Genomic DNA, 26,617 nt, shown 5'->3' on the forward strand with positions numbered 1-26,617 from the left:
CCTCCACATTATTACCAAAACATTAACATTATTAAGAGCATAAGCAGCAAATCAAACTGGAACCATCAAATGTTTTCACATGAAAAATGACGAAACGATTATCAAAGTAGTTGCCAATTAATCTTCCGTCAATCAACTAATCGTTTCAGCTGTAGCCTACTTGAATAAACTGTTGGTCAGTGTAATTTATAACAAAACATTTTCATAAAACTTTTCATATGTTACAAATCTTAATTTGTAAAGTATTATAAGAGGTCAGATCAATGTAGCTGAATAGAAGTAGCATGTAGCATGAAAAGAAAAGACTTAAGTGAAGTACAAGTACCTCATATTTGTACCGAAGTACAGTACTTGAGTAAAGTACCACTGGCTACAAGTTTTCTTTTGAATATATTTATGATTAAAGGACCTGGACATTTGAGGCATGGTGATATGTAAGACTTCTTACTTCAGATAAAGCCTAGAGAAAATAAGTGGAGTACTTACCTACTTGTTCCCATTAAATTAAGGATATATTAATATAACAGGTGCGTCATAATCTCATTTTGGTCTCTTTGGATAATAGTAAGATGGGAAATTCAACTGTCAATTATAATCTGTCAGACTGTGTGATGGAGTAGTTTAGCGGAGATATTCAGTATAAATCAGAGTTGATTGACAGAAAGTTAATAGCCATTTTTTAATTTCATAAAGGACAATTCACTAATAAAATGTAAATATGTGCTGGTATTCTTGGTCTTCTCTGATAGTAAACAGAGTATCTTTGGGCTTTGGACTGTTTGTCAGACAAAGAAATTCTTTTTAATGTCTCCACTCGGGTGTTTGCTCACCGTTTTCTGATTTTATACACCAATCAATTAATCAAGAAAATAACAGGCAGATAAATCAGTAATGAAAATTGTTGTTGAAAGTTGTTCTAATATTAAAAGACTCAGAACAAAAGACCCACACAACAGAGTAAACAACAATTCATTTAATAATTAATCTTTGTGGTCTCTAGGGGAGGGGTTTGAAAGGTATAAAATGGTCATATTAAAATAATCGACCCAGTCTTTTCCCTCTCAGGATACCCACTGTCTAGTTGTCTTTTGACACAAGTCCTTATATTTTTTTTTTTTCCTTTCAGTTCTTCAGCAGATGTCCCGCTTATCCATAACTTATTTTTATTGATGAAACAAACTCTCGACAGTTCAATGTACAAGGCTCCCGTAGTCCCAAATGGATAGAACGCACAACCGAGGACACACAGAGCAAACCTCCCTCTCAGCGAAACAAAGTCGTTGATGAGCTCCTTGAAGAGGCCAGAGGTTGCGATGGAGACGGCTTAATGTTCACAAGCGTTAAAACAGTTTTCTGTGACACAAGCCTTTTGCTTTGTCTTCTGCATGATTTGAAACCGATTACTACCTGGGGAGAGAGTACTGGTTGATACCCGAAACAAAGACAAATAACGTAACAGTGAATATATTTATTATTATAGAAGATAATTAATGTTAAGAATAATAATTACAAAGGCAATTTCTCTAGACTACTATAATCTGGTCCTGCTCATATAGTCAAGAGGAGAGTGGGAAACAGTTACAGGAAGCTCTAAAATACTGTGGTCACTCACACAGTGTAGCACAGTTCATTTCGCCATTCATCCTTTGAAAACAAGCCAAAAAAAATAAAAAAAATAAAATAAAGGTTGAATCTCATTATCAGTGAAGCTGAGGGTTTTGGGGTTAGATTTTTGGGTAAAGCAGGAAACTGAGGTGCGATGCTTACCGGTCTTTATTAAAATGGTCTCATCATTAATCTGTCTTTCCACAATGACAAAAAAAGACACAAAGACAGAACAGAGAGCATCACTTTTACCACTGTTTTTCTAAAGACCCTCATCCACAATACCTAATCAGGGTTGATTTATGTAGAGGAAGGCTTTATAATAATAATAATAATAATAATAATAATAATATCCCATGAGTTAACCAAGCTGAGGATGAACCCTTGACGTGTTTTCACAGTGTACATCCCTCTGGAAGTCATTCCCAAAATCCACCCGGAAAAGGCTTGCTGAGAAAAGCATGGATTATAATTCACCTGACAAATGAAAGAAAAGCTGTCCTCTGCCTCTTCCTATAGCTTTCGAAATTGACTAGTGTAATAACCAACAGCCAGTATAAAATAAAAAATACACCAAGGATGCACAGAAACCATGTACCTTTAAATTGCACTGATAGAACCATTGCGCATATTCCAAGTCACACTGACGAGTCTTGCATTTCCCTCCCTTCCATCACCTCCAGCCAGTCATGGTTACCCTTTTTTGGGGGGGCGGGGGACTGGAGCTGGTTTGGTTGTGTAACTGGGAGGGGGCAGGGTTTAGTAGTCTGCAAGAGGAAAAGGGGACAGGTTGAGAGCAGCACAGTGATCCTGACATTTCCCTTAATCTCATCCAGTGTTGTCCCTGTACTATCTGGACTCTCCGTCTTTGTGGGCGCTGTACAGTGCCAGCTCGCCTGGCCCTCCAAGTCTACGGGGAGGTGTGGACGACCGGCTGGTGATGGACGGAATGAGCGGAGGCGGCGCCCCCACTGCCAGAGCTCCCACCAAGCCGGCAGGGGTCTTTGCCAGGATGCCGTTGGGCACGTGCTGTGGGTTTAGTGGGCCGAGACGGGCGAAGAGGCCAGCGTGGTGCTGGGAAGCGTGAGAGGCTCCGTGCTGGAGCGAGTGGGAGAGAAGGCCAGGGTGGAGCTGCTCCAGGTGAGCGGCAGTAGCAGCATGAGAGGGGCTCGAGAGGTGAGAGCCAGCAGGGATGTGTGGGTGCATCCCAAAGTAGCGAGCCCGCTCAAAGTCCTCCCTCAGGATCTGGGCACGCTGCTCCTCATCGATCAGTCCTCCCCCCGGGGGTCCCAGGTGGTGAGGGCGGTCAAAGTGGTGGGCCATTAGGCCGTACTCCTGGCGGACAGCAGAGGTGGAGGCAGAGGTAGACGTCGGAGGGTGGTGAGGGTTGGCTGCCGCGGCCGCTGCCTCCAGAAGACGCTGATGCTGGAGCATACGGGCCAGATGTGGATCGGATCGCAGGGCTAGGTGGGGGTCCGACCGAAGGGCCAAAACCTCCCTACGATGCTGATGTTCCCTCCAGGGGTCCCAGGTGAAGCTGTGTGGACCCTGGGACGGTCCTTGGCCTGGGCCGTGGTGGAAACGTTCTCCTCCTGGACCCATTACCAAACCGGCAGCACCTGTGCTCCCCAGATACGCTTCAATGGCCCTGGAGCGCTCCAGCAAGGAAAGGTGTTGGTGGGAAGGATGGTTCTGAGTGGGTGGCATGAGGGGAACACCAGGAGTGGGCGTCAGTGATAAAGAGGAAGGGGTACCAGAACGATGGTGGTGTGGATGGCTGTTGGGGCGCTCAAAGCTGTGGTTGGGTGCTGGGGGAGGCAGGCTGATGGGGATATGCTCGGGCTCCTCTTTCCGCTCCTCTTTGACTTTGACCGGCGGGTGAAGCAGCGGAGGTTTGGAGACGGGGGTTGTGGTCCGGTCCGACTTCTTGGCCTGGGACAGAGAAGTGACAGAGGCAGAAGCTGCGGAGGAAGAGGGGGGGTAACCGTCTCTTTGGGAGTGCGAGGGTTCGCTGTGATGTGCTGTCTGGGCCATCGGGCGGGAGTAAAGGTCCATCGGAGATGGGGCCGAGCGGTTGGAGGGTGGGGGAGTGGTGAGCACAGAAGATGAAGAAGACCGTGGTCGGTCCCTGTCTGCTACGGACGAGCCAAGAGGAGGTCCCCGTGAAGACACCGTGGGCTGCGGCCTCTTGTCCCCGTCTCTGTCCCGCTCGCGGTCTCTGTCTCTATTTAAGCTGCGTGTCAGGTCCTCGATAGGCCCAGTGCTCCCCCCGAGGGCACTGCTGTGGCCATTAATGTGGGAGACTGGGGTGCTACTGCGGGGCTTGAAGGGAGGGGCGACTGGAGACATTCTCACAGGTTGTCGGCCATACAGCATATTGTCTCTGCAAAACAATGTGCACAACAGTTACATAACGGAGATAATTCATACTAGGGGTTTTTTTTTTATATTATTCCCACTTCATCTTTTTATTAAAAAGAATAGTTTGTTTTTCATGTAAATGTCTGGAAGAACTCCGTAAAAAAATATAATTTGTGTTGCTTTTTGTGAGTTGATATAAAAGTAACCGATTGTTAAATGGGCTCATGTCGTCTCATATCGCTCACAGGTCCCTGAGTTGAAATTAAATTGTATTGTTGCAAATATCCAAAGAATTGATATATCGTACAGTAATAACAGTTGTAATTGACCCCCCTAATTTATACCTATCACTTATAATACAAGCTTAACTGGCAGATAATGTAAACAATAGCATACCACTTTAATTTCTCAACAAATGGTTCCAAAATGTAAAGATTTGAGAGGAATGTTTTGTTGTATCAGTTATATTCTGTTTTATGGTGATTTTTTTGTTGTTGTTGTTGTAGCTCAATACTCATCACGGGACTGCCTGGGTTCATGTTAGTACTTACTGCCAAAAAAACCAAGCTCTTCCTTCTAATGGCTGAATGCCATACCTGTCCTTTTCATCCTTGATGTGGGGGATGTCTCTCCTCTCCATTTCCTTTGCTCGATCCCTCTCGTCCCGCTTGTCTGGCCCTTTAGCCCAGCTGGGGCCAGGAGCAAACCCAGATGGGCCGCCGTGGAGACGGTTCCACGGGTCATGGTGGTTGGGGGTGGACAAACCTCCAACCACATTAGCTGGTGAATCTTTAGGGCCATACACAGATCCCGCTGCGGACCAGAAGGACATATTCTTTGTTAGAAAAGAAACCACAAAATAACAGTGTAGAAGCAATTTCTTACCATAACACTTTCAAATTAAAGATTTCACAAAACTGCAAGTAAAATTCACATACTTTACACCAGGGTTTGTTGTTAGCATCGAATATCCTGGTGAGCATGGTTAAGTCACACTTTTTTTTTTTTTTTTAAAGTTCAAAGTAAGAGCAAAAACTTGATTTAATGATCACTCTCAGCTTAGTCTAGTTGTTCCAACACAACTGCCCAATAAACCATTGCATTTTCCAAATGTTTAATCCATGCTTTCAAGTTGGACTTTTATTTGGACTGCTTCCAGTCTGCAGCTAATCAAACTGATGCATCCAACCTTGTACTTAGATCAATGACAAAGCCCAGCACAGCCAATCTCAGCATGTCTCTTGACAGTGACAGCTGAGCTGTAGCGGTGCTTTAAAACGGGGAAAAAGTTTAGGGCTGGGTATTTCATCTCAAAACTTTTTGCTTGACCAACCAACTCGTGTCCGAATAACAAAAACTGTCAGGTAACTAAAGTTACTACAGAGTGCTTGGTCAGTCTTGTTTACTTACTAATTAATCAGATAATTCCATATTTCCAAAAATTTTAAATTTTTAGTCAGTTCATTTATTTAGGTGACGTTCTGGTTTGTGTTAGAAATGTTATAGAGCTGATGCATTTCAAACACATTTTTGGAGAAAAACGAGCAACGTAGCCACCAAAAATGTATTGTTTTGATTATCGAATATTGGCAGGATTTCTAAAGAAAAAGGTCAAACAATACCCAGGCCTAGATCAAAGCTGCACTGGTGGTAGTAAAAGGCAGGAAGGCTGTGTTAAAGCTCCAACATGCATTTAACTTATCAGAACCAGATCTCAGTTCCTCACAAAATATCCAGTCTAGATGGTTTACAGTTAAGCCAAGTTCCCTACTGTACGACTTTTCAAAGTCGTCAGATCACTGTAGTGTTCACACTACACAACTTGCTGTCTGGTTATCAGCAGTCTTTAAGTAGTAGTCGTTTTCACACTACATGTCTGACCGGCGCCAGGGGGTCCCCTACTACCAGGGGGACCAATAATGGATATGATGACGGAAAGGGGAAGAAAAAAAAAAAAAGGGAGAGTAAAAGTAATCTCATATTTTATCTGCTTTTATATGTTTAACTGTTTTTAACTGCTCTTTAATGTTTAAATTCTTATACTGCACTGTAACTTTTAAATTGTTTTTATCGTTTTTATGTAAAGCACTCTGAATTGCCTTGTTGCTGAAATGTGCTATATAAATAAAGCTGCCTTGCCTACAAGACCTTACACTGGGAGGAATCCCAGATGTGTATTTTGGGTCTCCAAAATACACATTTGTATTTGTCATGAAAAAACACACGATTAGTGACACGGGAAATTTGGTAACACCATGAGTGAGTGAGTGTCGGCAAAAAAACAAGTGCTCCTTGCTGTTTGTGTGCTGATTTGCCAAGAAGAAAAAGAAAAGACGCAGTCATGCTTGTTGAATGTTGAGGTTGTCGTTGGCACACGTTAACAAAATAGCCCGTTTCCACACACCAGTTTACTCTTTATTTCTCTAGGTGTTACAACAACCTTGGTCTGTGCTGCAAATGCAACACATACAGTAAAGTTCTTATTGTTACAGGGGACCCCCCCCCCCGCGGCCCCCCCACCCCCCTTTTTTTCCTCTTTTTTCCCCCCAAAGAAACCAAAAAATTTTATTTTTTTTCCTTTTTAAGATTTTTCAACACCCCAAAACCCCAAAAAAAGAAAAAAAAAAAAGGCGAGAGAGACGGCGCTTCTCTTTAAATTAAAAAAAAAAAAAAAAAAAAAAAACAAACAACAATAAAAAAAAAAAATAATAAAAAAATAAAACTTTTCTTTTCTCTTTCTCTTTTAAAATTTAAAAAAGCAAAAAAAAAAAAAAAAAACCAAAAAAAAAAAAAAACAATTTTTTTATGTAGATTTCCATGCGTGACTTTTAAAAACATACATATAAATCTGAGTTTGTTAATCACTTCCTAGACAAAGCAGAGAGACAAAGCTTAGATTTTGACATATTTGTCACACAAGTTTTAATGAAATGTTTAGTCTACTGAGGTTTTTGTTTTGTAGTCATTCCATGCTTAAGCCTTAAACATGCTTGTGGAAGTCCCCTCCTCTCCCAATAATCTTCCATATCAGAGGCCCGGTCAGGTTTAAAGGGGGATCATTGGCTTCTTACAACATGAAACATGAGGTGGTCAGATGTAATGTGATAAAGTAGATGAACAGCCTATATGTGTTTTGCCTAATTATTTTATGTCTTATTAGATCATGTGTATATATACAAAATGTAAAAAAAATGTTTTTCCTTTTGGCCATTTTTGTGTTATTTTTCTACCTTTCCTTTTTTTTCCCCCCTCTTGCCTAAAGTTATATCTAAGTTGTTGTCCATTATCCCATCCTCTTTCAGTCACTCTGTTTTCTGATTTTACTTTACTTTTAAAGAAAAAAAAAGAAGCTATATATATATATATATATATAATAAAAAATGTATCGATTATTAACTTATCTGCATCAAATCATTCTAGAGAGAATCACGATGAATCTAAAATCGATTACGTTTCCCACTCCTAACCATTAGCAAAAAACTTCTGAGAAGACTGAAATGTCAACAGTTATTTTTGAGAGAGAAAAGAAAGAGGTAATAGTTTTGTTTAAGGCTTTTTTTCCCTAATGTTATTTTATACAGCACCTTTGTGCTTTTTTGTACAGCCTTTGGTCAGCTTAGGCAGTGTTTAAATGTGCTCTAGAAATATATAAATAAGCTTTACTTACTTACTCAGGTCCTACAATAAACCATGCACTACTGCACCGTCACGGTCTTCGTCAGCCTTACTGAATTATCTGTTGTTATTAGCATAAGAGGAAGATAACTAGCTACAAATCATAAGTCTCTCATTAAAATAACAGGCTAGCATGAAAGTTTCAGTTTCTTTAGAAGCAGCCACCTCGCCCAGTTCCTGTTTTTCAATACAGTTAGCTTTACAACCAAAACCACATTAGCTGATTAGCTGCTGAATGTAAATTCACAGTAGAAGAAGCTACAATTTGGATGAATCCCTTATCTTTACCAGTACTCAAAATAACCTGCTAAATCCACAATGATCTTCCTTATTTGACTTTTCTTTTCTTTTTTACACAAATTTTAATTCAAGATGTTATGGTCTTGTTTTGGAAATTGCTATTTTAATTAAGAGTTTTACAACAAAGATGTCAGATTTGTTGTGGAATTTGACTGCAAAAACTTTAAAAAAAAAACTTTAAAAAAAAAGTACTAACTAGCAAAGAGTGTCATTTGTGAGCTCATGCTTATGTGCATGAAAATAGTCGTGGGGTAAAACATTCATTGCTTTATGTGCGCCGGCTCGGTTTTGAATACCGTTTTGACTTGTTTGGCGATGTCGAGCAACAAGCATCGTTATTCCTTAGCGGAGTACGGAGAGCTCCTCCAATCACAGTAAATGTGCAAATGTATGCGTTTTACAATCACCCCCCCACCCAGACGGATGTGTTACCGATTTATGAATTTATTTATTGAACATTAAATATTGCACTACGTGGGTGAGAAGACTTTTGACAATTGTTTTCCACCCACACATGTTCTATCCTTTGTCTGAATCCAAGCATCTACCCTAAAGACGGAGCTCATTCGCTGCAGTGGGACTTAAAGATAGGTTTGTATTTTTCAAGTCTGTTTTAATAAAAAAAAAAAAAAAAAAAGACCATTATGCCACACGCATGTTGATTTATTGGTTGCTGTAATTATTACTCCTTTCCATACTGGCTGTGACGTGACCCCTTCCTAGTGCGACTGTACTGTGAAGTTCAGCTGAAGCCAACATGAGGCTTCAGCTGTCCGAGTTAGCCAGAGTAAGTTACAGTCTTTTTAGTACATAATTCCCCTCTGTGTGCTTCCTCAAACAGCATTTCCTTAGCAAGGCATGGCGGGGAGATACTTCCTTATGGCTGCATCACAACACCAGCGATAAAAAAGAAAAAAAAGAAAAAAAACAGTCAAGATTGAAGATACCCAGTTGATTTGACAAACTCAGACTGCTGAAGCCTCAGATGTGGAGTCACATCACAAGGGGATTACTTAATGGCCAGTGTGGAGAGGAGGAATGATTATTACAACCTTAAGCCCCAAAACGCTAAAAAGTCACCTTATTAATTTAAAAGGTCAGTCCACAGCAGGAAACCCAACGCAGAGGGCGTCATCCTGGTATATTACTTAGTATTACTAGTACGTTTACCGTTTATCTTGAGATCGTCACAGTTGTAAAATCCTGTCTCTTAGGATCATAAATCGCTGTGCAACGTTTTGGCGTCCGATAAGCCTTCAAACTCACAGATCTAGCACTCTAGACGAGACTTACTGGATCACATTTCATCGTTTCACCTGAAGCTACACGCCACCACCAACGAAGACCCCTGGCGTTGTTTTAATTTGGACTGTTTCAATTCTGAACGCCTACTTACTCTTTCAACATACATAGGACATGCGAGGATTGCATTAAGACTAGGGCTGCCCCCTCTTAGTCGATTAGTTGACTAATCGGTCGTTTTGGTCCTAGTCGACCAAGATTTCTTTAGTCATTTAGTCATTGTGTTTTCATGCTGAATGATTTATTTCCAAGACAATTATGAGCCCATCTCTGGTTAACACAAAATTTAAAATGGTGCCTTTGCTTGATTCTTTGTGGAAATCTAATCGACAAAATCAAACAAGTGTTAGTCGACTAAGAAGTTCTTTGGTTGAGGACAGCACTAATTTAGACAGACTTGGAAAAAAAAAAAATCCAAACCTATCCTTTAAACCTTGGGTTTCAACAGTAGAGATGCGGTCGTACTGTAATACTGACCCAGTGTTGGGCTGCCAAGTCCTCCAAAGGCACCAGAACCAAGGGCTCCCAGTGGGGTGAAGGGTGGGGATCGGCCATACGGATCTTAAAAACACAAATGCAGGTCAACGTCAGAAATTCTGTGATGATACAAATGTTAATTTCTACACAGGCTTTAAGCTGTGCTGACACTTCGGACATGTCTCCCGACAGATGGAAGAACAGGGACACGACTACTGTGGAGCCTTGATTTCCATTCATTTATGAAGGCTCGAGGTAAAGCCTGGAGTGGGTCAATCAAAGTGACAGACATTGGTTGTGGTGTACAAATGGCATTCAGATGTGTCTTTCGAAGCTGCTCTTACCCAAGTGTGCAGTTGGAGCGAGGAAAGAGGAGTGGGGCGCTGATGGAGAGATGAAGGGAGCGGAGGACGGATTGACTGCCCCTGAGGGAAAGTCAAAATAGTAAAAGAAAAGAAATGTCACAACTTATCAAATCAAGTGCAACTAGCTACTCACACACTCTGTGCTGTGAATCAACATAGCAATGCTGTCAAACCTCAGGGATGTGAGGACAGTTGGTGAGAGAAGGAATTGAGTTATTTAAGAAATTAGTTAAAATCATGTGAGCAGATGTGAAATATTAAAAACACAACACTAAGGAAAGAAATATCCGAGACAAAAAAAAAAAAAGTCACATAGCCCATTACAAAACTTCAAGATGTGGAATCAACAATAAATTCACATTTCTGTGAGCGGTTCTTAAGAAACAAAAAACGTTTAGGCATGCACCTGCAGCTGAGAACAGACTGGGAGGTCTGGTCAGATCATGAGAGGGAGGCAGGGCTCCTCCCATGGGCCCCAGGGGGCCCAATCCCCCAGCTCCAGGAAGACGGGCCAGCAGGTCACTGCGGAAGTCCAACTTGTGAGGATCAGCCTGCATCAGCTGAAAGAGATGGGTACAACCAGTTAACCAGGTATTTAAAAAGGGGTCCCAACACTTTCAAACTCTCAATTTAAATCAATTTGATTTAATACATTGGGGGTTTTATTCTCTCAATATAATTTAATTTACAATTGAGGAATTTACAACACGGGATTTCAACAACAAACGCGTACCTTCACTTTTTTCTGATGGCTTAAAATCATCCAGGCCACATATACATGCATAGCACACCACTTTCCTGGTTTCTGCACAGCACAAAAAAAATAAAAAACATTGGGGTTTACTATGTTATTCCATGAATCCTGCATGTACACCTTTAAAGCTTTTGCACACAGAGTCAGGCGTTCTTCCTTTGTTTAGAAATATCTCGTTCAGCCACTACACACGGTTGGTGTTTTCCAGCTGGAGATAAGGTTGCCCCCTGGAGCTTAGTATAAAGTTTGGGAATATAAAAAAAGTCAGTGAAAAATGCATAAGCAAGGACACAAGAAAAATCATGGATGACAGGACAACCACATACATTATACGCAGGAGGATTTCTGGCTTCTGAAATATCTAACTGAGTGTGCAAGGGCAGAGAATAGACCAGTAGCAGTCAAGATTACAGGTGAGATTAGTGCAAAGAGTGAATGAAGCAGTGAGAAAGTAAAAACAGGCTGAAGGTTTTAAGGAGAGATTCATAAAACATCTGTTTTTTGCTTACATTACTGATTTTCAACGATGTCCCAAATGGATCAGTTAGCTATGAGAAAACAGAAGTGTAAAACCACTTTTAATCCACATATCTCACTCTCTTAATCAGGAAAAGTTTTGCACTCTCTACTGCACTGACTAGGCCCATGTTGCAGCACATCCTAGCCTAAACTTTGGTCAATACAGTCCTATGCAAACAAAAGGAGGGCATGATGATGCAAACTTGAGGTCCTAAGCGAACAGGTTGTCCTTACCCTGGGGTCTTTGGGCTGCAGGTGGTGAGGCACAACCCCAAGTCGTGCGGTTATATCAGGACCCGCTCCCTGAGGGACAAGAGGCTGTCACACACACAGCACAACACATGAGCCATAACTGATCTACAGGTCTACAACTGATTAACATGCGGTGTTACTATTTTACTCTTTCAGTGCTATTTTTTTCAGATTCTGGAATCACTTTTTCAAAAGTACGGATAAGAGTTCATTCATCAAGTCATTATGGATCCTTGTGGGAACGCTTCTGTGATAAATCACCCTCCAGTGCTTGTACCATTGTCTGGGAAGTCCTAATTGTTATCAAACATGCTTCATAGTTTCATCAGTGTTCTTCCAGTGTGGGGTGATCAAATAAGCGGTCGCTCTGAACACGTAATGTGAGATTGTCCCTGACAACGTGCTGTCTAGTTCCTGCCCAGGAATACGTAATACAAAGATGTAGAAGGAGTTTTTTCCCCTCACCTTTGGCTGAAATGCTCCTTGCAAGGAACTGAAAGGCCCGGTGGGAGGAATCACAGGCTGGATACTCGGCACTGAGGGCGGAGGGTATTGTGGGAAGAACTACAGTGACACACACGCACAGACATACAGCTTAGTGACCACGGAACAGCTCCAAAATCAATGAAATCAATGTACTTGTGTACACTTTCAATCTAGTTTTGTTTCAAATGTTTAAGGTCCTAAAACTAGAGCCAAAATATATTCTCAGCCTCGTTGTTTTATGATGTAACGTACTAATCTGTAAATTATCCCCACCGACATAATCAGTAAGATTACACAAAGTACTCACAGGGTGTCGGTACAGTCCGTCCATTTTGCCTGCATACTTATCAAACTAAAAAGACAAAAAGCAGTGCGTGGGTTAAAACATCTCAAAAAAATTGAACACGGTCCACATTCCAGCCACATTGGAATTTAAAGTACGACACAGATGTTCAGCATAACAACAGAGAGCATCTCACCAGAGGCGGTGCGGTTGCCGTGGGGTGCAGGAAGGGCGTGAAGTGTTGGTGCGTGTGCGTGTGTTGGTGCTGGTGGTTGTGCTGATGAAACTGGAAGGCCAGAGGCGGGATGCTCGGCTGGTTCTGAGACGTCCGGCCTGATGAGCCCGGCCCGGAGTTTGATGCTGATGGACCACCGGGAGTGGAGCGGCCCGCAGCTGCTGCATTATTTTCGGCCCCTGGGACGCTACGTCTGCCCTCGCGCTCTTGTGAATTCAAGAAGTGGGAGTTTAAGTTCTGACGCAGTAATTCTTGGTCTGTAGTTGAGGGGAAAGAAAGCGAGAGAAAAGGAAATAAGTGAATTATTAAAAAGGTCCCATGGCATGAAAATTTCACTTTATGAGGTTTTTTAACATTAATATGAGTTCCCCCAGCCTGCCTATGGTCCCCCAGTGGCTAGAAATGGTGATAGGTGTAAACCGAGCCCTGGGTATCCTGCTCTGTCTTTGAGAAAATGAAAGCTCAGATGGGCCAATCAGGAATCTTCTCCTTATGAGGTCATAAGGAGCAAGGTTACCCCCCCTTTCTCTGCTTTGCCCACCCAGAGAATTTGGCCTCCCCATGAGAGAGAGACATCATGGCTTTCAAACGAGCAAAGTGGCAGTTGGTCAAGCCCCCCACCCTCCACCTTGCCCCCCCTCTCTCCTCCTCAATAGCTACAGACACAGAAATGGCACATCCTAAGGAAAGGTCACTGTGGGACTGGCTCTAGTGGCTGTAATTCTGCACCAAGGCTGAATTTCGGGAAAGAGACTTCAGATACAGTATTAGGGGACCACTAAGGTCTATATAAAAGAGACTTCAGATACAGTATTAGGGGACCACTAAGGTCTATATAAAAAGAGACTTCAGATACAGTATTAGGGGACCACTAAGGCCTATATAAAAGATACTTCAGATACAGTATTAGGGGACCACTAAGGCCTATATAAAAGAGACTTCAGATACAGTATTAGGGGACCACTAAGGTCTATATAAAAAGAGACTTCAGATACAGTATTAGGGGACCACTAAGGTCTATATAAAAGAGACTTCAGATACAGTATTAGGGGACCACTAAGGTCTATATAAAAGAGACTTCAGATACAGTATTAGGGGACCACTAAGGTCTATATAAAAAAGAGACTTCAGATACAGTATTAGGGGACCACTAAGGTCTATATAAAAGAGACTTCAGATACAGTATTAGGGGACCACTAAGGCCTATATAAAAGAGACTTCAGATACAGTATTAGGGGACCACTAAGGTCTATATAAAAGATACTTCAGATACAGTATTAGGGGACCACTAAGGCCTATATAAAAAGAGACTTCAGATACAGTATTAGGGGACCACTAAGGCCTATATAAAAGAGACTTCAGATACAGTATTAGGGGACCACTAAGGTCTATATAAAAGAGACTTCAGATACAGTATTAGGGGACCATTAAGGTCTATATAAAAGCAACCAAAGAGCACCATGTCATGGGACATTTAAAAACACAACGCTCACATTAAAATACTACCACAGATTTGCTCTTAATTTTAAGCATAACAAAAGTATATAATATGCCAAATGTTGCTACATTATAGTGCCCGTTTTAACACTTGAGTTTATTTGACAGACAACACAAGCTCAGGCCTCAGTTCAAGAGTATACAACTTCCTCAACACCCCAGACAACCGCCAGAGGAAGTCTGGGTTTGGTTTATTTCAGTAACAAATTAGTCACTGTGTTCCCATGAACAGCTGAAACCGACCAACAGACTGTTAGAGCAGTGAAACGTAGCACTCCTGCTGACTGTACCTGCTGCTGTTGAGTGGCCAGGACCTTGTAGCAGAGGTGGAGGGGGGGGGAGGCCAGGTGAGGATGCGAACAAGGGCCCAGAGTTGGCTCGGGACGGGGGTCGGTGGGGCCCTGAGGATCCTGAGCCCCTGATGTAGGGCAGCGGCACACTGGTGGAGGGAGTCGGGGGGCGCATGGAGGATGAGGAAGATGCAACAGATGAAGCAGATGGCGGTGGTTTGACTGGGGTGTTGTTCCTGAAGAAAGAAAGCATAGAGAATGTTTCACGAATCAACAATTAACCCAACAGGGATTCATAGCGTGTGATAAAAGGTGCTCGTAATGAACACACCTGTTGATGCTGTAGATGGATTGGGATCGTCCAGGCAAAGTGTGGAAGGGTTTGGGTTTGGAGAGGGGCGGGCTGCCGTTGTGGCGGCTGCCGTTACTGTTGAACGTGCTGGACCTGGGGAGCGTGCCCGAGGCTGCGACCGGGGGAGGCAGGCAAGAGAAGGGCACAGAAGAGGTAGAAGAAGAAACAGGCTCTGGGAAATGCTGCTCCAAGCTTTTCTCTTGACTTCGCTCCAGACCAGATACTCTCGGTGTCACCATCAACCGTGAGACACCACCACAACGGGCCGGCAGAGGCGGGCAGATTTTGGCCATGGATGTGGCCATGTTTGAGGGGGTAGGCTCCACAACTAAAGAAGAGAATCAGAGAGTCAGCATTTTTGCCTTTCCTGCACATTACAGTATAGAGTGACAGGATTATGGGTGAGAAAATGCAGCATTTACAGAGAGGGACCAAAACCCCAAAATGTGAAATAGTGCTTAACGTTAGAAGGATTCACAGGTCCCCTTTTTGGATCTTAATACATTTTCAAAGAAAGAGACGAAATCCCCAAAACACAGAGGAAAGTTGGGGAAATTTTAAAAAAGATCCTCACTGACTAAACCCACACCATAGAAACACAACCTATCTTTTGTGCCACATCACATCAATGTACATACAGCACAGTGCATTCTGATCCTTTATTCATAGATAATTCAGCGCTAGTGTCCCTATTAATCAAATGAAAAACAATCCAGGCTATGTCAGTAGTTTTCTGTTAAGATCTAAATATAGGCTTGTGAGGCGCCATGGACTGACACATCAGTTCAGTTTCATGAATGTAATCGTACCTTTCCTCGTACTGACTGTGAAGACTGGGTCCATGTCGTTGTCGGAGGCCTAGATGGGGGTAAGAAACAGAGATTTCACTTATACTTATCGTATTAATCAGCTATTTCCTGTACTGTACAGGGTTTTCCCTGCCATTGTACGGCTTTGGCGCTGCGCCTAAGCGTATGGACCACACACACTGTATAAAATGGTATGAACTTAAAAACAATGTGTTGAGCATCTGGACGAGCCAATGCACGGGACACGCGCCCGTTGTTTTTGTGTACAGAGTGGCACAAACAGTGACACACCCCCACACACACAATGCAAGTTGCGCACAGAGGGGCAGCTGCGGCCGTTAGTGCGTGTGTGGTGGAGAGAGAGAGGGAAAAAGAGCGAGGGAGGTGTGTTTGTCGGTGAGTATGAAGTGAGCAGTAACGTTATAGCTGTGAAGGTAGGAGTGCAGTCTGTGTACAATTTAATCGGTCGGTGAATAAATGCTGCAACTCCTCGAGACCAAGCCAAGTTCCCGTGTCTTTCTTGCTACCTGCTGGTTAAAATGAAGGGGGATTAGCCACGGAGCTAACGGCAACTTCAGCACAGGCTCACTAAGGGCACATTCAGACCAGAAAAAGCGATCCGTCAATTGGCCGCAGGGTTGTGTGGCAGTGGGAGTGTCACTTAAATGGCTCATTTGTGTGACGTCCTCTTGTGTTCTTTAATCCCCCAATGTGTCACAAGTAGACTTTATATTTCACAATTATTGTTTCCCGTCAGATCGTTTACAGATCTTGACATTTCCAACCTTACTTGAAGGCAGCTCGATTCCATGGAGAAAGAGAGAAAGAAAAGAGACTGAGCAGCTGTGCTTTGTTGTTGCAGGAAACCGTCTGCTGTTACACAAAGTCCACCCCCCTTGGATGGGCAGACCTGCGTTTTCGCCGAACCTTCTGAGGACCGACGCAGTCAGTGTGAATGCACGCAGACTTAAGGTGGGCTGACCTTTAAGGTGGACCAGCAATTCTTGTTTTTTTCTCAAGTTTTGCTTTAGTGATCTCTCCCTCGCTGCAACCGACAACTACTAAACTAGCTTAAAATTGCGGTGACGCCACTAAATGAGCATTTTATTTTAACATAAAACCCTGCTGTATCAAGATTGTATTAAAGTGCTCATGTTATGCTCATTTTCAGGTTCATAATTGTATTTAGAGGTTATATCAGAATAGGTTTACATGGTTTAAAAACACCATATTTTTGTCGTAGTGCACTTTGCTGCAGCTGCTCTTTTCACCCTGTGTGTTGAGCTACAGAGTGAGACATCACACTTCTGTTCCATCTTTGTTGGGAGTCTCACATGCACAGTAGCTAGGTAAGGACTACTAGCCAGTCAGAAGCAGAGTATGAGGGCGTGCCCTGACAGTACCTAGGTAAGGACTACTAGCCAGTCAGAAGCAGAGTATGAGGGCGTGCCCTGACAGTACCTAGGTAAGGACTACTAGCCAGTCAGAAGCAGAGTATGAGGGCGTGCCCTGACAGTACCTAGGTAAGGATTACTAGCCAGTCAGAAGCAGAGTATGAGGGCGTGTCCTGACAGTACCTAGGTAAGGACAACTAGCCAGTCAGAAGCAGAGTATGAGGGCGTGCCCTGACAGTACCTAGGTAAGGACTACTAGCCAGTCAGAAGCAGAGTATGAGGGCGTGCCCTGACCAGGGTTCCAGACTGCGACCAAATGGTCGCATTTTGCGACTGAATTTTACATCCAGTCGCACATGTGCGACCATTAAATTCGGCCCCTTTTTTTACACGTTAATGTCGAAATGTCGGTACCTGAGAGCACGTAAGCGCAAGCTTATCTGTCCTCTCTGAAAGTTGACAGAGAGCAGAGCTCTGACACAAACACACACACTCGTAGAGCTGCAGACGATGCAAATTAAGTCTAGTCGGCTCTGCAGTTTTGTTGAAGTCACGGCGATGCCGAGAAAGTGGTTGCAAGTGTGTTTACAGTTTTTAAAAAACTTCATGCAGACAGGACAGCGTTTGCTGCGATATGATATTAATGGCGAGCCGAACGCGGTCGCGGTGCTGTTGACGTTACACTTGCTCTGAGACAAACAACAGGCACAGTGGTTTCTATGCCCTGATGACTGACTGACAGGCTGAGGTATTAAGGCAAGGCAACTTTATTTCTACAGCACCTTTCAGCAACAAGGCAATTCAAAGTGCTTTACATGAAACATTAAAGAGCAATTCAAAACGGTCATGATGAAAATAAAACAGGCTAAAATATAATAATATACAAATACAAGAATAAAAGTTACAATGAGTAAGAAATTAATAATTATTCAATTTAATAGGTTGTAGGATTTTTATTTTTGTTTAATTTCTTTAGAGTGTAACATATTCTAATGAAATAACATAATGTTCCAAGTACATAGGATAAATAAGTTTGGAATTATTTTTACAACTGAAATAATAATAATAATAATAATAATAATAATAATAATAATAATAATAATAATAATAAAGAAATGTTTTGTAATTACAAAGGGAAAGTACCGATTATTTTGTTTACTGTCATGACCGCAATGGTGCCTTCTATGTTGAATCTTCAAAAGTGACACTGAATTTGAAACAGCACATTGTAATTTCTGCATCTATTATCAAAGTATTTCTTAGTAGTAATAATAATGGTTAGCATTTGACAGTTGACTTACGGTGTGTGCCCCTACATTTTCTGGTTGCGCCCCTAAAATTTTCAGTTGGGGGCCACTGTGCTCCTAGTGAAAAAAAGTTAGTCTGGAACCCTGCTGACAGTACCTAGGTAAGGACTACTAGCCAGTCAGAAGCAGAGTATAAGGGCGTGCCCTGACAGTACCTAGGTAAGGACTACTAGCCAGTCAGAAGCAGAGTATGAGGGCGTGCCCTGACAGTACCTAGGTAAGGACTACTAGCCAGTCAGAAGCAGAGTATGAGGGCGTGCCCTGACAGTACCTAGGTAAGGACTACTAGCCAGTCAGAAGCAGAGTATGAGGGCGTGCCCTGACAGTACCTAGGTAAGGACTACTAGCCAGTCAGAAGCAGAGTATGAGGGTGTGCCACGCTAGCAGCTAGGCGAGCATTATAACGTGTGTTCCAAAGTGACCATGTCTGTCTCTGAAGTAAAGGCTGGACTACAGTACAGCTGTTTGGAGCAGTTGGTGAACAGTGTTTTCTGTTGGAGATGGTAAGTCCCTTTGGGGGGGACTTTTTCACTTTGTAAACCTATAACATGCACAAAAAAAGATATATAACATGATAAAGGAAAGGGGAAAAGCCAAAAAGCATAATATGAGCACTTTAAGTTTTTTTCGGGGCAGTGGTGGCCTAAAGGTTAGAGACACGAGTTTGTGACCGGGAGGTCGTCTGTTCAATCCCCAGACCGACAGGATAAAATCTAGGTGGAGAAAGTGAAAGAGCAACGCTTGTCCCTCCCTCATCACCACCACTGAGGTGCCCTTGAGCAAGGCCCTTAACCTCCAACCGCTCCAGGGGAGCTGCTCAGTGGCCAACAGATCAGACTGTGGTTGTACTGGGCAGCTTCCAGGTATGAATGTGTAACTGTGTGAATGCGATCAGGGCGTTCCTGCAAAAGAGAGGCTGCCTCTCAGTTAACCTTCCCTCCCTGAATAAATAAAGGTAAAAACATTTTTTTTTAAAGTGTCACAGTTTAGTATGTGCCAATTAATAAAAACAGCTTTACAAATCTCAGAGAGAGAAATTGAGTTTATCTTGTTGGGTTCCCATTCCAACAATGTTACGTGCAAACTGTGTTACATGAAACACATTCATGGCCTAATAAGAAAAGGATGACATTTATATTGGTAAGATAACAAGCAGTACACACCTTGTCTCCTGTATCACTCTCAGTGTCACACTGAAAGAAGAAACAGAAAAAAACATCTATTAGAATATTTCAGGCTATGTAGTTTTAGATCAGTTTGCAGAAATGCTGCAGTGTTGCAGGACATTTATACATCAGAGCATCATGATATCACTATGATATTAGAAAATAAACTTACAATGTAGCCAGTCTCCAAAGGGTGTCCCTTAAAAAGAATATATAGTATTTAAAATAGGTTTTAAATAAGGATAAATGGAAAAATGTATATCAATTACAGCGATTAAACTTTAAAAAAGTAAAAAATATGCCCACATAAAACTAAGGAATCACCCTGCACTGTTTCATTAACAAAAACACCCTTGAATAAAAAGGTGTTGGAAACCAGTTGTACTGGCTTATTTTTTTTTAATGGCAACGGGAAAGACAGGTTAGCAGCGCGATAGAAATGTAAACATTGCTATTTGATTAGGAATTAGCGCAAAATCTCACGTGACAAGATGAAGGTGGAACCAACCAAAACACACAGGCACAGTAGTAGAGTCCCAACTCTTCGACTCACCTCTATCTTTCTCCTCTTATTTCTACTCTTCCAACAGCTGCTGGAGTAGCTGTGCGGAGCTCCTTCCTCCGGCTCTGACAGCGGCCCTCCACCATTCTCCTCTGGCCCTCTCTTCCCCTTGTTCCTCCTTCCCAGCATATCAGTGCGCTGACTGGGCTTCAGAGAGCAGTCCATCTGATAACGAGAGAAAAATCGGTGTTTACATGTCTAGCAATAAGCACGGATGTGTATGACTGAGGGCGAAGACCACATGCTAGCTACGAGCTGAATAATGCCCTGACACAACTAACTTCTGCATAGTTTCTACTAAAAAAAAAACAAAATGATGAGTAATGCTGGCAAGCATTGACACTTCTGGTTGTGTGTGGACTATTTGGGGGGGGGGGGGGGGGGGGGGGGGGGGGGGGGGGGGGGGGGTTTTTTTTTTTTTTGGGGGGGGACAAGTATCATTTGCTACGTTACGTTTTGCAAGTAAACTCTTATTTTGTCTTGTGTTCTGAATGACATACGCACAGTCGCCCCTTCCGAAGACTCAACTCACTCAGCCAACGTTTGAATATATTTTTTATATTATTTATTTTGAGGGGAATTCTAAAAGTTTTACGGGAAAAGTATTAAGGGAAATTTCACAGTTTACGTTTTTTTCACTGTTTAAGTTCAATAAATGCAACATCTTTCCAAAAGTCAATGAGTAATCGTGTTAAATAATCGTGACTTCAATGTTTTTCTTTAAATTGAGCCGCCCTACTTCATAAAAAAGGACTATGGTTTAATCAATAATTCTGACAAATGTCTACAATAAATTATTTTTTTTTTAAAACATAAAAAGGACAGTGGTATTAGAGTACATTGTAGTGTATAGAGGTTCCCATCTTTCTGATCACTTATCTCCACTAAACTACCTCAGGGGGTCAGAAAATAAATCCAAGGGTTTGTAAGATGATAAACAAGTTAGAAAAATAAGGCCAGAGTAATTAAGCTGGCAACCACTGACTAATACGAAAAGACAGATTGAAACAAAGTGTTTCTTCAAACTCCAAGAGAGTTGTGGAGAAAAAAGGCGTGTTAACCATGAAAGAAAAGGGATTGCTTGTATTAAGTGAAATGTATAGGTGACTTAGATCCAAACAAAGAAATCTCCAATGCACATAAAAAGTGCAATCCAATGAAATAACATCTGGAAAATACAAGATGTGGTTGCTGCACATAATCCACAACTACTACTATATAAGCTTTAAACTGCCACACGTTGTCATTATTCTGTTTGGTTGTAAAGTTATGAACTTTTGTGTTGTTTATTACAGAAAATACTATAGCTGCAAAGATAAATCAATTAGTTGTCAATAGAGCTGGGCAATATATCGATATTATATCGATATCGTGATATGAGAGTAGATATCGTCTTAGATTTTGGATATCGTAATATGACAAAAGTGTTGTCTTTTCCTGGTTTTAAAGGCTGCATTACAGTCAAGTGATGTACTTTTCTGAACTTAGACTGTTGTAACTGTTCTATTATTCGCCTTTACCCACTTAGTCATTATATCCACATTACTGATGATTATTTATCTAAAATCTCATTGTGTAAATATTTTGTGAAAGCAGCATTAGTCAACACTACAATATCGTTGCGGTATTGATATTGACGTATTTGGTCAAAAATATCGTGATATTTGATTTTCTCCATATCGCCCAGCCCTAGTTGTCAACTATTAAATTAATCACCAACTATTTTGATAACCGATTAATCGGTTTGAGCCATTTTTTAAAGATGATCTGATTACAGCTTGTTAAATGTGAACATTTTCTAGTTTCTTCTCTCCTCTGTGACAGTAAACTGAATATCTTTGAGTTGTGGACAAAACAAGACCTCTGAGGACGTTGCCTTGGGCTTTTGGGAAACACTGATCCACATTTTTCACAATTTTCTGACATTTTCAAACAAATAATCCTTAGTTGCAGCCCCAGTAGCTAAATTAGATATCTTCATTTGGAATAAAGACAAATAAAACTGAAGTGCATAACTCAACAAGAAGGTCAACGCAGCTTGTCTGAATTATCTTCTACAGAATAACTGCGGGCAGTTACTGCTGTTAATAAATTCAGGCAGGAAGTTACAAATTTGGAAAAAGAAAATTGCCACATTCCACCAGTAAACACTGTAGTTTTTGCTGGTATGTTTACTTTTTTTTTTTTATTAGCAGTTTCAGATAACCATCGATCGATCCTATCATTCACTGGTTGATTTGACTATGAAATCAAGTTAGAATCAGGAGAATAGCGCAACTGTCTGTCCATGCGTTTTACAACATAACCTACTGACAAATAATTTGGTTTCCTGTCCTGATGCAGAGGTAAAATGCAAATGTCACCAGAGCCACCCTGAAGGCAGATGAACTAATATTAGAGATTGTTTTCTCTTCATCAGACTGCCAATTGTGCCACATGCATACGTATGATGTATTAAAGCTCTAAATTCCTGGTGGAAAGCAACCAAATGCGGTTTTTAGAATCCACATGCCACTGTAGTTTATTTTCTGGTCTTGATTGATTGAGTTGGGAATGAAAAGTATTAGGTGAAGGTCCAAGTACAGTACTTAAACAACAGAATATCTGATGTTGAGCAATATATAATTACGCTCATTTAAATCTTTTCTTGTGAATTAGCCATTTCTTTCTTAGTCTGAAAAGCCATTTGGCAGCTCATCAACACCTCACTGAATTAGAACATGAATAATTGAGGCCTCTCCAAAACCCATCAGAGGGATGCCTTGGGGTTTGGGGTTTGCCTGAGTGGATTGCTTTCTCCAAGCAAGGAAGAGTGTCAAGAGTTGAGGAGTTCAATCTGAAGCCTTTTCACACCTTTAGCTAGAAGGAAGAAGGCATGAGTTGACGTGATGGAGAGGAGTAAAGAGGAAAACGATTAAAAGTAGTCAATCATACAGGGTTATCTACTATATAAACGAAAAGGGACTGTGCCACCTGTCTTTCACGCTTCATTAAAGAGTGATCAATCAATATATACTTCTGTGGAAAATAAATACTGTTAGGTGTATGACAGCTGGGTGTACAGATCAAGATATTTACCTCCAGTGCCTCCAAGCTGACAAAGCTCGCAATAGCGAAGCCATCAATGATGTCTTCCTCGCAGGACACCGACTCTCTCTTCCTCCGGCGTGGAGGCCTGTGTCTCCCAAAACCGGGCCGGCATTCTCTCCCACCGGGACCCAGCACACTGTTCGTCCCACAAGCCTCCCGATCGGAGCCCGAGGACAGGGATGTGGCCCGCTCATTGGCCAGGTCCACTCTCCTCCTCCGCCGCTCCCTGTCGCGCTGTGAACGGGACCTTCGACTTTGCCTGAATCCAGTGCTTCGGCTCGGGCCCTCCATGTTCAAATAGCTCCTTCTTCTGTAGCTCCAGTGAGACCAAAGGCACTTTATTCAAGTCCCGGTCCGGTGGAAGGCACCGAACCGCAAATAAACCACCACCACCACCACACAGGCCCTCGCAGGGAGCCCCTGTTAAAATGGCGTTAATGGAACCAAGTGGCTATTATTTACCGTCCTTTGACAACAGTCTATCGGCATTAGTGCCTTTCTTTCGGCGAAATTTGAGTGTCATTTCAATAAATCTGAACGCAAACTGATCTCCACATGGGGATTTAAAACATCCACGACTCACACAAATGTCAGGACATAGCTGATTGTGTCCCGTAGAAGGCTAACATTAGCTACCGACAACCACATAAGTTATACGCATGTAAACAAAAAAACAAAAAAAAGACTAGTTGCGTTTTGACAAAGCAGGCTCACCCTGGTTATATTTCAAAATGAAAATCACGCCAACGTTGGCTTTGCTTAATTTAACTCTTGCGTGCAGGAATTTTCTAAATTTCTGCTGACAATTTTTTGTGCATGTTAGTTAACGTTACGTTAGCAAGGCCAATAACCCACATACCCGACATTAACACGCCGACCATGACATTATTTCGTATTAATGTGAATTGTTATTGTTGACAGTAAATTACTCACAACCTAAAAAGGAGTAAAAAAATAGCTGTCCGGTTATAGTAATGGTAGCTAACGTTAGGTCAGTGTTGACTCTATATAGCATGTCCACGGCTAACTCAATACATTACAATATATTCAGCCAGCGACCTAAGAATAAAACTATATTCTTAAAACGTGTCTCCAAAAACTGACACGCCGGACAGTTTACTGTGAAGCTAACTAATAATCCGCAGCCATGAGAACAAATGTTCCAGCCGAAACGTTGATGGCCGATTGTAATGGTTGAATTCGCATCACATCAAAAGAAAGACGTAACGTTAGCACACTGGCTAGCTAGCGTTAGCCGATCCAGCCGTTAGCCAGCTAAGCAGCTGTTAGACAGCTAAACAGGACTTTTTTTTTAAGGAAGCAGAGAGAATACGTTTTTTGCAACCAATCGCCCATGAAATAATATCTCGCTTCTTTACACGTACTTTCGTCCCACCTCCATCGTAAAGAGAGAAAAAAAATCAAGGCCCAAATATCAAAGCCTCGGTGTCGATTTCCATAAACGAGGGTGTCGGCCAAGCCCCCGTTGGGCTGGGCAGCTCCTTCATGCAGCCTTTACTGTGTAGTGTAATCCAATGTTTAGGATTAGTTGGACCACTCGCCGACGTTTCCAGTCAAAGATTTCTTATTCGTACTCAATCCAGACTTCAAATACACACGAAGAGAAAGAGAACGGCTCCGCTGCTGCCCCTTCACAAGTTTCCACTCAATTGGAAATTAATCGCGAAAATCAGGGAGACACAACCCTTGTCAGCCGTGCAGTGCATTGTGTGCGCCACTCTTCTTCCTCAGTCTCCAAACTGGCTCGCTGGTTGCTCTGCTTGTGCACACTGCCGCCATGTGGACACTTTCTGCGGAGTTGTTCTTCAGTGATTGAAGCAAATTCTCTCAGGTTTTTAGATATGAGCAGATGTTTTTTATGTTAATCATAAAGACATAAAGTACACAAACTACCGAAGCCCATTCCCGCAAACGTAATGAACAAATATAAAATAATCCGGTAAATCGTTATAATAAGAACCTTTCCCGAAATGATGATTTAGTGATTTAGTATTGTTCACAAGTATGTTTCTCAAAATAGTAAATTCTGAGAAACATTTTTAAAATAATAAGCACTTTTGCATAATAATGGCATATTATCTCAAAATAATGAGAAACTTTCTCAAGATCATGAGAAACCTCAAAATAATGACTTATATCTCAAAATAATGACTTAGTATTAAAAAATAATGACTAAATATCACAAAGTAATGACTTAGTTTCTCAAAATAATAACTTAGTATCACAAAATAATGAGACACATTCTCAAAATGTGCATATGCCTATGTGTTGTTATTTTGAGATTGTTCATTATGTTGTGATACTAAGTCATTATTTCAAAAAGGTTTCTGATTATATCGACTTTCAGGATCTTTTTTTTCATAACAAGGCGTTTTCATTTGATTTTTGTTTCTCAATTTCATAAACATACAAGGCCTCACAACCCACTGTGTTATAACTGAGGCTTAGATAAATTAGCATTATTGTTTGTTAGACAAGATGAGCATTTATTGATCCCAAGAGGGGAAATTCAGATGTTGCAGCAGCACAGACACAAATACCTACAGATAAACAGGGAAGTAACACAAAAGTAAATCAATAAGAAGTATACAAGAATCATAGAATTAAAATTGAAACTATACAAGAGCAATTAAAATTATGAGGTAAAGTGAGAGCGATATGGTTAATAGCAGCGAGTCACGTGTATATGTAAACAGCATATATCAGCAGAATAATACATTATGTGATTAAGATGATAGTGTCTGTAATACTATAGCCACATAAAATAAATATAATATAGTAGATATGTTATACTATATGGAGTACTTTTGGTCTGAGGTTGTTTTTCTTTAGATCCGATGAAGAGAAACCTGCATGCTGCAGCATACAATGCTATTTTAGACAAGTTTGTGCTTTCAACTTTGTCCCTTCCCTGTTTCAACATGATAACAAAGCCAGCTCCATAAAGAAATGGTTTTCCCAGTTTGGTGTGAAAGAAGCTGACTGGTCTGCACAGAGCCCTGACCTCAACCCCATTCAACACGTTTTGGATGAACCAGAACGTTGACAGAGAGCCAGACCTTTACCCAAACATCAGAGCTGGATCTCAGTGATGCTCTTGTGGCTGAATGGGAGCCAATCCCTGCAGCAGGTTCAAACATCTGGTGGAAAGACTGAAACCAGAAGAGTGGAGGCTGTTACAGCAGCAGATTAATAACCATGACCAGAGAGTGTGTTTAGCTGGGTACTTGAAGAGGAGAGCGGAAAAAATAATCGATTAATCAAATAGTTGTCAACTTATAAATTAATCTGCAACTATTTTGGTAATCGATTAATCGGTTTGAGTCATTTTTTATGAAGAAAAATGATCAATTTCTGCTTGTTAAATGTGAATCTGTTCTGGTCTCTTCTCTCCTCTGTGACAGTAAACTGAACATCTTTGAGTTGAGGACAAACCAAGACATTTGAGGATGTCATCTTGGGCTTTGGGAGACACTGATGGACACGTTTCACCATTTTATAGACCAAACAACTAA

The 26,617-nt window shown here is 41.6% G+C and overlaps 1 protein-coding gene across 8 annotated transcripts; it reads right to left on the reverse strand.

Annotated features, from left to right (window-relative positions):
• Positions 1–958: 958 nt before the first annotated feature.
• On the reverse strand, positions 959–24,842 carry fbrs (fibrosin). 8 transcript variants are annotated; one of them, XM_039788124.1, is made up of 18 exons: positions 23,070–24,842; positions 19,983–20,156; positions 19,602–19,628; positions 19,427–19,456; positions 15,563–15,611; positions 14,733–15,081; positions 14,402–14,637; positions 12,576–12,871; positions 12,404–12,448; positions 12,076–12,174; positions 11,593–11,676; positions 11,349–11,387; positions 10,819–10,890; positions 10,492–10,645; positions 10,065–10,103; positions 9,721–9,804; positions 4,518–4,779; positions 959–3,988 (listed from the first exon to the last, which is right to left on the reverse strand). In XM_039788124.1, exons 1-18 carry the CDS (start codon positions 23,370–23,372, stop codon positions 2,455–2,457), a joined length of 3,876 nt encoding a protein of 1,291 aa, XP_039644058.1. In that variant the 5' UTR covers positions 23,373–24,842; the 3' UTR covers positions 959–2,454. The 8 variants fall into 8 exon arrangements, with proteins under 8 accessions (XP_039644058.1, XP_039644055.1, XP_039644054.1 ...); XM_039788121.1 differs by having other exon boundaries at positions 10,065–10,145; positions 11,593–11,661; positions 23,070–24,841; XM_039788120.1 differs by having other exon boundaries at positions 10,065–10,145; positions 23,070–24,841.
• Between the last annotated feature and the right edge of the window lie 1,775 nt (positions 24,843–26,617).

Source organism: Perca fluviatilis, chromosome 21, assembly GCF_010015445.1.
Source record: "Perca fluviatilis chromosome 21, GENO_Pfluv_1.0, whole genome shotgun sequence".
In the NCBI taxonomy this organism is placed as follows: Eukaryota; Metazoa; Chordata; class Actinopteri; order Perciformes; family Percidae; genus Perca; species Perca fluviatilis.